Below are 14,054 nucleotides of genomic sequence, written 5' to 3'. Positions count from 1 at the left end.
CTTGAAAAACCTCAACTTTCTTTTAGTTGAAAACACAGTAGAGATTCGGTCCTAAAGTTTGGCCTTCACCTTACTAAACAGCAGACGATTTTTAAAAGAAGTTCACAAAGAAATGAACGATGCCAGGTATTCAATAAAACAAAGGTTTCAAAGAACAAAAGGAAAATTTATTAAAACACATTCGGACAAAATAGATTTCTGAAGTCTACAAACTCAGAAATACCACTTTACCAATTCTGAAATATCTGACAAACATTGATACAATTACGAACGATTTTTGAACTGTGATTAATATTTTTTTTATATGTAGACTACTTTTCTTGAATTTTTTATACCATAGAATTTAAGATGTATGAAGGCTTTCCATTTTGCATCATATCCCACATAAATTTTTATGCACGTTGGGATACTTTAGTAAGATTTGCGTGACCTCGTTTTACGGGTCAAGAGAGCCACATATGGACGCAATTCCGAACAGCACTATATTGATATATCTTTCAGAAGAAATCAATGACAACAGTATAGATTGATAAAGCATACATTAATCTTTATCTCAAACACATTTTCATAGGAAAATAAAAAGCACAAGTTTGTTTTTTACTTCAATTACTTCAGCAGTGGTTGCAGACGAAATGTCGGTCATATATGTAAAGGAAAGATTTCTGATTTTTTTGCTTTTGTGCAAGTTCCTCCTTTAAAGGAGCACTAAATTCAAGTTTATCCATTTCGGTGGTGTACTTATCATTCATCTATGATTTTTTTTATATTGGTCAACATTTCTTTCGGAGTTCTCTGGACTTTTCAATAAAATTAACATATTTTCTTTTGGCCATAAATAGGTTCACAAGAGTCTATAAAACGTCAATTGTAGGGTTATTTGGGCATGATAAAAGGCATCACGCATATGAACAGAATCAGGAGATATTTTTCTTTCTATATAGTAACAAAAGAAGGCAATATGCACTTACCTTTATGTATTTTTTTATATAACTTCCAGGTCAGATTGTCGTTCTTATAATATTTTCAGAATGATTTTGTCATCGTCATCAACATTCACCAAGTGCACATAAATTGTATTATCATGAAAACAAGGGATTTTTAATAGGGTTTTTATTTATAAAAACATTTATTGATAAATATAAACAAATATGATCTCAGAGGGCAAACATTGGAAATCGTTCGTAATTGTGTCCAGTCGTAATTGCGTCCTGTGGGGCTACAACTTAACATCACCATATGGCACACAGGTGAGGACATCAATATTCTACAACAAGATCTTCAAACAGATATTGACAAGGTGAATGAATGGAGCAACAAATGGAGGATGAAATTGAGTGTAGAAAAAACAGAATATTGTATTTTCAGTAAAAGTATACAAAATACTACATCCGTTCTACTTAAGCTTGGTAATGGAACTTTAAAACACAACAACAATCCTAAAATTCTTGGAGTTACACTTGACCAAAAACTGACTTTCAATACTCATATAGATAATGTACTGAAAACAGCAAAAAGTTCATTAGGAATAATTAGAGAAATTAAGGGTATAGCTAATATTCCAACAAAAAGACTAATAGAAATTTACCAAAGTCTTGTTTGTTCAACCATCACATATGCAAGCTGTGTTTGGCAGATTGGAAATTCAACAAACCTACACAAGTTGGATGAGGTTCAAAGACATGGCCTTGCCTTATGCCTTAATATGCCTTCAACTTCCAGCCTTGAAGTTCTTCAGATAATTGGTGGAGTCTTACCTTTAGAACTGAGAAGAGAAGAAATAACAATTAGAGAATTGGCAAAAATTACATCATCTTTTACAACAGTCCCAATTAAGAAAAAGCTAGAAAACTGGAAAACAGAATCTAATCCGGAAACTTACATCTCTCCAATTGGAAAAATGATACTACAGGCAGATGATATGAAGAAGGAAACATCAATTGAAGTAAATAATATTGAACAGCAATATGAATGTCGTGGCATGTGTGCAATTAGAAGGGCACCGGAGTACTGGACCACATTGGGAAGTTCCAAAACAAGAACCAGTGAACAAGCCATTGAAGGACAAAGACTCATAAAACATCAATTAGAAGAACTTCCTCCAAATACAACAGTGGCATTCACAGATGGCTCATGCATGGAAAATCCTGGGCCTTGTGGTGCAGGAGCCATTATATACAATAATGAAGAGGAGGAAACAATACAGTACCCTGTATCAAACAGAGGATCAATACTACTAGCAGAGCTAGTAGCCATTAAACTTGTGCTGGAAAAAATAGACAATTATAATTACCGCAATGTTAAACAACTTAACATATACTCTGACAGCCAATCCGCCATAGGCATTATAACCTTAAATTGGAAACCAGAAAACTATCACAAAACCATACAAGAAATCAAAAACAGGAAAATAAAATTGGAACAAAAGGGTTTTAGCATCAACATCATTTGGACACCAGGGCACTCTGATATAGAGGGAAATGAACAGGCTGACCGTCTAGCAAAAGCAGCGGCAAAAGAAGCAGATAATAGGGAGGAAATGTCTTCAATCACGACAAAACAAGACATCAAACAAGCGGCGAGAACATCAGTCATTAAAAAATGGAAGACACGATGGGAATCTAGTGAGGTTGGGAGAAGATTTTTTAATCATCACCCAGATGCATCAAAAAGAATCAAACTCGACTTCCCATCAAAAAAACACTTCAATATATTAAACAGTCTCAGATCAGGATACTCCAAACTAAAGGGGTATCAACATTTCATTAACAGACATGTAGAAGACAACAAATGTACTTGCGGAGAAATAGAATCTGTAGAACATTTTTTATTATCTTGTGACAATTACAGTTTGGATAGAGAAAAACTCCGCCAGTCAATATATTTCAAAACAGGAACACTTAATCTAGATCTAGAAGAATTACTTAACACAGAAGCCAGTGCAGACATACAATATGCAGTTTCCGAGTTTATAGACGATACTAGAAGATTTGATCATTTGTTTTTATAAATCAGTATCAACAGCGCCTACCTAAATTAAAGTGAAAGTACAAAGAGAAAATACAAACGTGATTAATGTATGCAAACGCGCAAGTGACCAAAGTACATATGAGAAAATCAGTGTCAAGATGACGCATACTAAAGACTAAAGACTAAAGTGAACTGGTGAACTTGGGACATATTGTTCTAAATCCAGTGACAGATTGAGACATGTGTAAAAAGGCTATGCTACAGTCAGACTAGTTCTATAGATGGCTTAATTGCATTTCCTTTTTACTAGTCATGAACATGCATGAAATAATTACCACTGGACATTAAGCAACCAACAATCAATCATCAATCCTTTTATTTATTCATGTTTTGTTTTAATTAGTTTTGCTCATTATTAATGTCTATTTTTTCTAAAATTTACTATCAACATGATCAAGCTTTTTCGAATTTAAAATATCAGGAAATTCATATATCAATTATCAGCATTAAAACAATAGACAACTTTCAAGTTAGATGCATTTCAAAAAACTTTGGTTTTAGTGAATGTCATTTGGGCATTTAGGGGCGTCGTCACTTCCCTCCTAATGTTGAGCGAGTGGTTGAAAAACTAGAATGCTATATTGTACGAATTATTCAGCAAGTTGAATTCTCATGATTGACAATCAACACTGCTGTCATTAGTGAATTAGGGAATAAAGTTACTACAGAACAACCATTATTTCTTATTTATCCTGCACATAGACGATCACAAAGACGCTTGATGAACCTAATCGCTATTTATTCCATTCCGGATAAGTTCTAAAATTACACAACTTTTTCATCCAGTTGAAGCTATCTGGGACCCTGTTTAAACAATTCACCATGCATGATACTTTTTAATGAGGCCTGTTCAAACTACAGCAAATACTTCAAACAAAATATTTTTTTACTTCAATTTTAATTTTGAAAAAAGTGGATCATACTATATCAAAGTTTCTTGATGATCACTTTCTAAAGTTTTTTCTCCCTCAGCTCACTACTGATGACCTCCATTTTTCGGCCGGTGACCCAAACAGGAAGTTGTTTAAATGACTGGTTTTTCCCAGAATGGACTAAATAGCGATAAGGTGTATAGTGCAGGGATACAGGCGATCCCCTGTATCTGATAAATGACGTCAAAAAGGCACGCATAATTGTCGAGTTTTTTCTTGTGAAGGACAAACTCGAAAAGTGGTCTACTGATATTAGTCATTAAATATTGAATAAATAATGTGAAAGACTGACATCTGTTAAATTTGAAAATTGCACTGTAAGCAGTCTCATAAGGTTTTCTCAAATTTATATCAATGGTTTATTTCTTCAATTACTGTGACAAGTTTTAAAATCAGTGGTGATCAATATAATCATTACAATTAACATTAATTAGTGGAGTTATGCTCCTTGATAATATAAAAAATTACATTATTAGCACTCAGCCTTCTGTCATAAATGTATTTATGAATTCATTTCATCATGTTTATATCAATCATTTATATGTCATGTTTTGAGTGATTTTAAAATCTTGCCTTGTTGAATTTTTTAACCCTTTCAACGCTATACACAGCATATGCTGCGATGACGTATGCCGTTTGCCACTGCTATTCGCGGCATATGCCGCGATGAAAAATGATTTTTCATTAGGACTCTTAAACCATTCGGTTTTCAATCGGGTTCTCTCTAATTTTTCCTCGTTTGAATCTAGGATATACAAGGTCTTATTTGCGCTTGAAATCCCGGTAATTTTTATAGTAAAATCATGCAGTAGAAGGAAAATAAAAACAAATATTTTGACAAATGCAAATGGCGGAAATCCGAAACGAAGCTGTAAATATGGGAATTTCAGCATTTCTATGGCGAAACTAACAACGAGGATTAAGTAGAAGGTTTCTTGTTATCTCAATGTGTTTATTATATTTAATTCGTGTGGAAAATATGATTTGATCGATCATTACGAGACGTACAAAAAGGGGGGAAAACGGAGGTTGACTGATTTTTTTTAGGACGGAGCTATTTATTTGTGCCACGATTACATAATACGTTGTGTATAGTGCAATACGCTACGGAATCGGTCAACTGGTGTCTTCTTTATTATATGGCAGATAAAACAACAAAATGAATGAAGACTGAAAGTAGTTTTTATTCAAAATTCAACACAAATATAATAAATTACACCTTTTACCTGTTAATTACCTGAAAATGCAGGTAACCTGGTAAAAATTTCACTAAAATAATTGCCTAACATTACAGTTCATGCTCTACTGAGTATTTTTCGTGCAATAACTTTCTCTGTATCTCATATAATATAAAAGATACAGCAGTCTGAAAAGGAAAATACTGTCCTAATGAATGAACACAAAAAAAATGCAGCAGCCATATTTCTATTTTTTTGTGTAGCGTTGAAAGGGTTAAGAGGAATTATGTCCCTTTGCCTTGGAAATATTATTTATTTTCAAAAATTGCTTTGTAAGCAATCTTATCTTGGACAAGATTGATAAACAGTGCAGATCAAAATTTTTTAAAAGATTTATGTCCCTTGGAAATAAAGAAATATTAGGGACAATGCATTACAGATGCTCTGGCACCTAATTTCTTGAGGGATATAAGTATGAAAATATTTCAAAGAAATAAAAAATGTACATGTACATGTATCTGAGATTTTGCCATTGGAAAATATAGATGCATGATGTGCAATGGAGATTGACATTAGAACAGTCAACATTGGTCAATTGACCAACTGACAGACCAATTAATTTTGCATCAATCCACAAAAATAAGTATGGAAAGTATGTATCTTTTTGCATTATTTTTTCAGGGAGAGTCCCCAAAATTATACGGTTGATTCGTCAAGCCAAAGGATTGAATGCCGATCCAGATGATGATTCACTGCTTGATAAACTGACTCCTCATGTTCCTGGCATAGTTACCTTTGCTGATCATAACAGGAAGCTACCATGGTCTACAGAGTATTCAACTGTTCTTGTGTTCGCAGATGTTTCAGGTAACCTATTGCCCCTTGATATGTTTTAAATCTTATTGGGGTATGATTAGATTAGAATTGCTCTAAATATGCTGCATTTTTGTTCTTTTCAGACATCAGTGGGTTGATTCGTGCTAAAAATACATGTATAGTAGTTTTTGAAATGTTCCTTTTTAACCGTACAATGTGTCCAGCCTACTGTTTGCCTTGTATTCCAAATCTCTGACAGACTTGATGAATCAATATATGATTATTTTTACAAATAACATCTCATCTATAATAATTTCTGACCGATTACTACTTATTTGAAAGAATGAACACTTTAAGGCTTAGATCTTATATTGCTTTGTCAGACAGTACTTTTGACCTGCATTGGTCATTGACTGACATTCAAAATGTTAAGGTGTTTATCAAAAGACTAAAATTATACTTTTTACTAGTATTAGTTTATTACTATGGCTGATGAAAGAATGATTATATTTTCAGGATTTACTGCTCTGTGTGAACGCTACAGTGCAATGCAGGACTCTGGTATTGATAAACTGACAAAAACATTGAATGGATACCTTGGTGCCATAGTAGAAAATCTCATATCATCTGAAGGGGATGTTCTTAAATTTGCAGGTAATCATAGATTTATTTGTCTATCTGTCTCAAGCATTTGTAAATGCAAATGATTCTTATTTTCATTGAAATATAATGAAAGTTAAATGAATTTTCAAGTTTAGTTATCAATACTAAATTCTAATGAATGTTGCTGATTTTAAAAGGAGTCACTACCCATTGCAACTTATTGAAACATAAGTTTAAGCTTGTATATCTTTGATTCTTGACCCCCCATCAATGTTTTTATTTTATTTTGAAGGCCAAAGTTCTAAGTATTCTTAGTATAAACTCATCATAGATACCACGATACCAGTATCTGACCTGATTTGGCTGATTTACTGCAAATTTATACAATTCATTTAAATCTTTAAAAGTATTCATACTTCTGTTTAATAGCAACTCAGTCATAAAGCTATTCCCTTGAAACATATATGGACCCTGGTAAGTCACTTGGAAAATTGGGTAACCACCTACAGAGGCAATTTAAAATTTGACTTATATTTTCGCTGCACAAAAAAAGCATTTGAAGTCAATTATAGTGGAGATTTTAAAGTACCTTCTTGACCTAAGTTATGTTTGTTTTATGGAACAGCCCAGATATAAAATTTATGAAATTTATGAAATTTTATATCTATATACATGTTAATCAAATAGGTATCAGTTTGTTAAACACATTATTTTACTGCTAGGGGATGCTATTTTGGCAGTATGGAGAGTGAACAGTGAGACTGAAATGACACCTATTTTAGAAAGAGTTATTGCTTGTTGTTTAGACATCCAGAAAGAATATGGAGAATGGCAAACTGATATTGGAATTACACTTACTGTTAAAATGGGTATGTTAGACACTTTTTGTTTTTTATTATGTATAATATGTAAACGGGGAAGGAAGACCAACTTGATCTTTTAAAAATAAGAAGATGGGGTATGATTGCATATGACCCAACTATTCACTAGAGACCAACTGACACACACTTTAGGTCATTACACAGCTTTTTATAAAAGGAATTAATAATGTCATCATTCGTATTATTTCACAGAATTATATTAAGCCTTTGATCCTAATGATGCCTTAAACTAATAAATATGTCAAAAGAATGGTGCCTGCTCAATGAGTTATTGGGTAGGAGATGGGGTATCTACTTCTTTTCTAAATGATTGATACCACATTTATTAAACAGATTTGGAAACACTTTTTTGTAGGTATTTCCACAGGACCCATGAAAGTCACCTTTCTTGGCAATAATGAATTTAGAGTTTATGTTGAGACCGGCAAAGCAGTGTCAGATGTAAATGTTGCTGAGAGTTTTTGTCAGTCTGGTTATGTGGTAGTATCGCCAGATGCTTGGAGTCTTTGCACACAAGAGAAATATGAAACAGAACTTTTACATGACGAGAAGCATATACATGTAAGTTTTGGCTACTGTGGATTTTTTATGTTCATTGCCATTGGTACCAATTTTCATTGATTGAAAAAAAATGTGCTTTATGTTGATACTTATGTTTTCATGTTTTTATCAAGAAATTTTGCATAACATCCTATAGGTAATTTGTATAACGTTAAACACCTTAATTCATAGTTCACAAATACCCACACTATCCAAGGCCATTTAGTTTAGCATAAATGATTATGATTCCTCAGTATGATAAAAAGACATATTATTATAAGGGCTATTCCAGAAAAAAATGTATGGAGGGGTTGGAAGGCACATTGTATTAATAATACATGGGTGATGGGTATCAAAGCAACTTTTCACACTATAATGCATTATAATTCTCAATTACAATTGTCTGGGTGGCGGGTGCTGACAAAAACTGCCTTCCAACCCCCCCATACATTTTTTTCTGGAATAGCCCTAAACTAAAAAGACTTAAACTTTAACAAATGTTATTACTTGTACAGGTTTGTTACAAAATATTTCTACTCAGACACATTCACAATTTGCATTATAGCTTAAAAAAGATAGATGGATAATACATTTTCTTTCAGCTGCAGTCCCTAGAAAGATGAAAGAGATAAAGAAACTTCCTTACTAATTGAACAGATGATTTGCCTTGTAATTGAAAACTTGATGCAAATGTAAACTTTTAAATTTAAAAAAACAACAAAAAACCCAGATTCTTCAAGATGAATCAGCAAAGAGAAATACAATTATGCAATCATCTCTATTATGGTTTAATATTAAGTAAAATTAGTTATGTTATCTTTATAACTGGTATTATAATTCATGTTACATATACTTTTTTCAGATTTTATCAGAGAAAATTATACCAGCAGCTGGAGCAGGTAAGATATTTTAAGGCAACACAACCCTGAATGCAGATCCTTATTAATAATTTATTACGGTAATCTTTGCATAATCTTACCATTCTTTAGATTCCTTGTCAGGATCAATTTCTTGATTTTACTGAAATATAATTCATGCTTTTAATGCCAGTAATCTGTAAAACCTGACCATTTTTATTTAGGGCTATTCCAGAAAAAAATGTATGGGGGGGTTGGAAGGCAGTTTTTGTCAGCACCCGCCACCCAGACAATTGTAATTGAGAATTATAGTGCATTATAGTGTGAAAAGTTGCTCTGATACCCATCACCCATGTATTATTAATATAATGTGCCTTCCAACCCCCCCATACATTTTTTTCTGGAATAGCCCTTATTCATTTAACAAGATTCCTGCATATTTTTTGTTGATGAATGTTTCAAGGAAAATTAATGTATTATTTGGTCAATTTTTTTGCAATGATAAAATTATTGCATTAATAAATAAATTTATAATTATTGTATGATTTGTAAAGACTTATTTATTTACAATAAAACTTTTATATAAATTTGGATAAGATACTAATCAAGTTTCATTTTCATTTTGAACTTTAATAAAAAGTATCAATGACTTATCTCCCCTGACGACATCATTATGTATTCATTATCTGAACATGTGGATATCAACTTGGGACAAGGATGATGTGCTGGGACTATTGTTTGGTCCTGCAAATGATTCTTTACTACCTTACCTAAAATCAAATTGACCAGTAAGAACCTTGGCCAGAAGATATGGAGTCTTATAATTTAAAATTCTCTGTTTATACATGGGTCAGTCCAGTAAATTGAAAAAAATTGCTCTTCACAACAAAATTAATAAAAATTAAAAAAATGCTGAAAGACTTGTCTTATGTCAAAAACAGATTGAACTGTGACTGTTATGATATATACATGTTGTTTCAGATTGCACTGATTTTATAGATTTGTTTATCTTTGATTTCAGGAAAGAAGCACTTTAGAAAAGTTGGACATGCAGCGATGTTTACATCTAAGTTATCATTTTCACCAGCAGAACCAACAGTGCCTCCTGTGGATATTGAATCAAATCTTTTAGTTCCATCAGATCTGCCCCCGGAACCAACTCCGTCTAAATCATCTAAACTGTCTAAATGTATGTATTTAAAATTGAGTGTCTGGATGTATAGTAAACAAGAATTTTTCATTGTATTGTGAACATATGAACTTATAAAATAGGAAATTTAGTATTTATTTCTTTGGTACTTATAGAGATTTACATTCATGAATTTCAATCGCAACTGCCATTGTTTACGTCAATTTTTTTCCATTACAAATTTTAATATATACATCTGCAGTCCTCTACACTACATTGCAGTGCGTGGTATTGTCAAAACTGTTACTGATATGAAACTTGATGAAGCATTACGACTTTTCATTCTTCCACCTGTGTTAAGGAAGGTACAAACAGAAAGTTTAATGATTTTCATGTTACATTTGTGTTTGACAAATTTTCAGTTTGAATGGTTACTGTTAATTATATTTTTTGTTGAATATAGTTTGTTGATTTCAGATGGAACTTGTTTTTACATTAATATATGATTATGTTTTCCTCCTTTTCAAAGGAAGATATGGTTATGACCTATCCATCTGTTTGTCTTTCTGTTCCATTTAGGCTGTATGTCCATCTCTTGTTCTCTCTTTATGTTTCTGTAATTCTGTCTGTCTGTGTGTGTGTGTCTTTCTTTGTCCAAACTTATTTTGGGGTACCACCTCAGAATTTAACTATTTTTTATTTCAGTAAACCTAATAATACAAAAAACAGATACAAATGGAAATCTAACATAAAAAGTTCAAATTTCAGTAAAAAACCAAATGCAATATAAAGCTCTTGGCAGACTCTGTCCTTAGGTTTACAAATTAAAGTGTTTTTAAGGTATTTTGATAATGATTATTTTTTGTAGATTGATGATTTCCAGCCATTAGAGTATCTTTCTGAAATGAGACAAGTGTCAATAGTATTTATAAATCTAGTTTTAAACAAAGATGAGAATGAGGAAGAACTTTTACAGAAAATATTTGGTGTTGTTTATATACAGATCAAAGCATTGCATGGTATAGTATCATGTTTTGATTCAAAATATTCACTTAGTAAAGTAATTTGATTTCTTCTATGGGTTTCAGCAATTTTATCATGTTAGTTTTTAGATATTTGAGAAATATAGGTCTGTTTATAAAAAGATTAAAAAAAAATTGAATCTAAATGTCTCAAATATGTTTTATTTTCAATGAAATCTATAGCAATTTTTTTCATTTGTTGTTTAGTATAGATGATAATTCACTATTAAAGAAACTCTGATTAACCTGAAATTTTAGGAATGGTGTTATTTTGTATAATTTTTATAAAATCTTGAAAATTAGTCTTTTATTGTTTAGATGCATCTTTTAATACAGTATTTTGAATTAATTAGCACAATCTCACTTTTGACTTTTACTTTCAGGTTGTTTGAATAAAGTTTTCCTGTTTGACAAGGTAAATATTAAAGTCATAAGAAACGAGTGACCGGTGAAAAATAATGTTCTTCCAATTCTTGAACCAATGCATACAAACATCATAAACTTAGTCTTCTGTGCATGAATTTATCATTTATTTCGTGTAAATTTCGTATAATCGTCAATTTTTTTTTTCAATCAGTCAGTGTTGTGGTGAAAATATGGCAGGTAATTAAAGTTCGTGTTTTGAAGCTGAAGTTTAACGATTGTCACCTGTTTGTCATTAATCGACAAAAAATCAACAAAAAAGCATGGAAATTGAGCAAGTGTTTAACATGTAAATTCAGATAATAGTTTATTTTAAGGACATCCATGCGTATTGTGATCACCAGATTTTTACGAGATGGGTCACACTGAGGTCACTTTGCATACGGAAAATATGTCGGGGGAATTGCTTCCTTGAAGGAAGCAATTAAAATAAAGTAAACTTCTTCTAAATATGAATAAATTAAAGACTTTTCTTCAGAAAAAAGTATATGTACATATATGAATAAATTAAAGACTTTTCTTCAGAAAAAAGTATATGTACATAAGTTTTATAATGAAAACTATTCATTGAGTTATAAAAAACATACGCATTATTTTTTTTGATTTGAGGTTTCTATTGACTTTAAGCTTTATATTGTATACTCTAGTACTTAGGAAATGAAATAAGAATTTAAAACTGATGATATCAAATTGTTAGTTTTTTCAAACAGTAAACAGTGCTCATATTATTTTTATTATTACAGCTTTTACATTAATGCTAGCAAGACAAATCTTTGTTTGGCTTGCTTGCTTTGTTTGTATCAATGTTTGCTCAAGCATGACAATTAAGATAGGCGGGGTTTCAGCTTGTAAACATCATACTTAAATTTTAGTGGACGTTATGTTTAAGGTTCAGGACACTTAATTTTAAAACATCACATGACAAATATTCTCACATGTTTCCTTACCTGTTAATATACAATACAGGCAGGATTCTACTTCGTCAAAATTATCTCCCCATTACGGCAGTTCATTTTCACAATCGTAGAAATGGAAGCCAATATTATTTTTTTTTTTTCGAAGATGTGCATTTTCATCATCCAACTAAAGACTGTCGTCAAGTACTTTTAGTAAAATTCTGTAGCTATTCGAACATACCTACTCTGATTTTGTGATTCATTGGATAGGTATTTCTCTTGACCCCTATATCTCATCTTTTAGTACTGTGATTTTTTTATGTTATAAAGTCAACCTGTAGCTTTGCTATATAACAATGATAGAATCTGAAGCGAGATGATGTATCAAATACTCTTTCTTTGTACGTTTTCAAGACAAAATATTCATCTCAAACACACCCTAACATAAATTTTTTTTTCTTGAGTTACAAAATGGAACGGCAGACACGAAAATCACTGAACTAATAGATTGATATGTTATAAAAAACAACCAATATAAGGTCAATGTCATAAAGATATAAACTTTTTTTTTACTCGGCGCAAAACTGTGGAAGTCCAGTTTCTCATCCTCATTCAAGAAAACACTTTATATTTTTCTTTCATTGACCAATTATTGTATTTTTACAGGTGAGGAAACATGTGAAATATTTGTCATGTGATGTTTTAAAATTAAGCCCCGCCTATCTTAATTGCCATGCTTGAGCAAACATTGATACAAACAAAGCAAGCAAGCCAAACAAAGAATTGTCTTGCTAGCATTAATGTAAAAGCTGTAAATTAAGGAATTCTTCAGCCAAGAATCTCAAAATTTGTTTAAGAAGTTACACAGCTTGATGTATGAAATTAAAAATTTGTGAGAGTCTTTATATATTTTTATTTCCAGGGTTGCACCTTTCTGGTATTATTTGGTTTACCTGGATTTAAGCATGAACAGGACTGTGCCCATGCATTGATGTGTTCATATCGAATGAAAGAGACATTGTGTGATGTTACAGGAGTTTTGTAAGTTATATCACTCTGACAGTTTTTACAGTCTCATTAGCATATCAAATTGACATAAGAATGTTCTTATAAGTGCAGTTAAGGGCATTTCCAGAATTTTATGTAAAGGACTTTTTCAAGACCCCGAAACACCCATAATATAAGATATATGTAGGACTCGGAGGTGCGATGGGGACGCTGAGGTGCGATGTTCTACACCAAAGTGCGCTGGTCCGTTCGTTGACATGGGATAGTCTTATCAAACGCATGATGGAGAGTTTAAGATTATACAGATTATTTTGAGAAGTACATGTAGATTATATAATTGTTAGTTACTGCATATAAATCTACATTAATTATTTGCTAGGTCTGTCCTTAATTACATTTGCATACTAAATGAGAGATCGTCCACTTTGATTTTCTACATGACTTTTTTGTGGACATTATAATTCTAAATTAAAATTTTATCTGTACTTTGTTCCTCTTATAAGATCGTTGTTTACCGTAATATTATAATACGGAGAGTATGTCTGCTAACCCGTATGTATTAAAAGAATGTCATGCTCCACCTTATACGTAAAAAGGAAACTTTTGTAGATTTAAGGATGTACTTAGGTGAAATTTAAAAAATCAAGAAATAAAAATTGATACTACATTTTGAAAGAGCACCGGTTAAGGAACAAAATAAGCTAAAAATATTGATAGGTCATGGACCTCGTTTTCAAGATAT

At 31.8% G+C, this 14,054-nt stretch overlaps 1 protein-coding gene across 1 annotated transcript in view; it reads left to right on the top strand.

Moving 5' to 3' along the window:
• The first annotated feature begins 29 nt into the window (after positions 1-29).
• Positions 30-14,054, top strand: part of LOC139516175 (adenylate cyclase type 10-like) — a 41,668-nt gene continuing 27,643 nt past the window's right edge. Inside the window, exons 1-11 of the mRNA XM_071306082.1 lie at positions 30-126; positions 5,819-6,004; positions 6,470-6,607; positions 7,279-7,425; positions 7,793-7,998; positions 8,840-8,876; positions 9,856-10,023; positions 10,246-10,328; positions 10,832-10,982; positions 11,369-11,400; positions 13,227-13,345. Of these exons, the coding sequence (XP_071162183.1) occupies positions 120-126; positions 5,819-6,004; positions 6,470-6,607; positions 7,279-7,425; positions 7,793-7,998; positions 8,840-8,876; positions 9,856-10,023; positions 10,246-10,328; positions 10,832-10,982; positions 11,369-11,400; positions 13,227-13,345 (1,274 nt within the window). The 5' untranslated portion in view covers positions 30-119. The remainder of the gene's footprint in view (positions 127-5,818; positions 6,005-6,469; positions 6,608-7,278; positions 7,426-7,792; positions 7,999-8,839; positions 8,877-9,855; positions 10,024-10,245; positions 10,329-10,831; positions 10,983-11,368; positions 11,401-13,226; positions 13,346-14,054) is intronic.

The sequence above is a fragment of the Mytilus edulis genome, chromosome 3, assembly GCF_963676685.1.
Source record: "Mytilus edulis chromosome 3, xbMytEdul2.2, whole genome shotgun sequence".
Classification (NCBI taxonomy): Eukaryota; Metazoa; Mollusca; class Bivalvia; order Mytilida; family Mytilidae; genus Mytilus; species Mytilus edulis.
The sequence above is the reverse complement of the archived record's forward strand: the minus strand, read 5'-3'. Positions and strand labels throughout refer to the sequence as shown.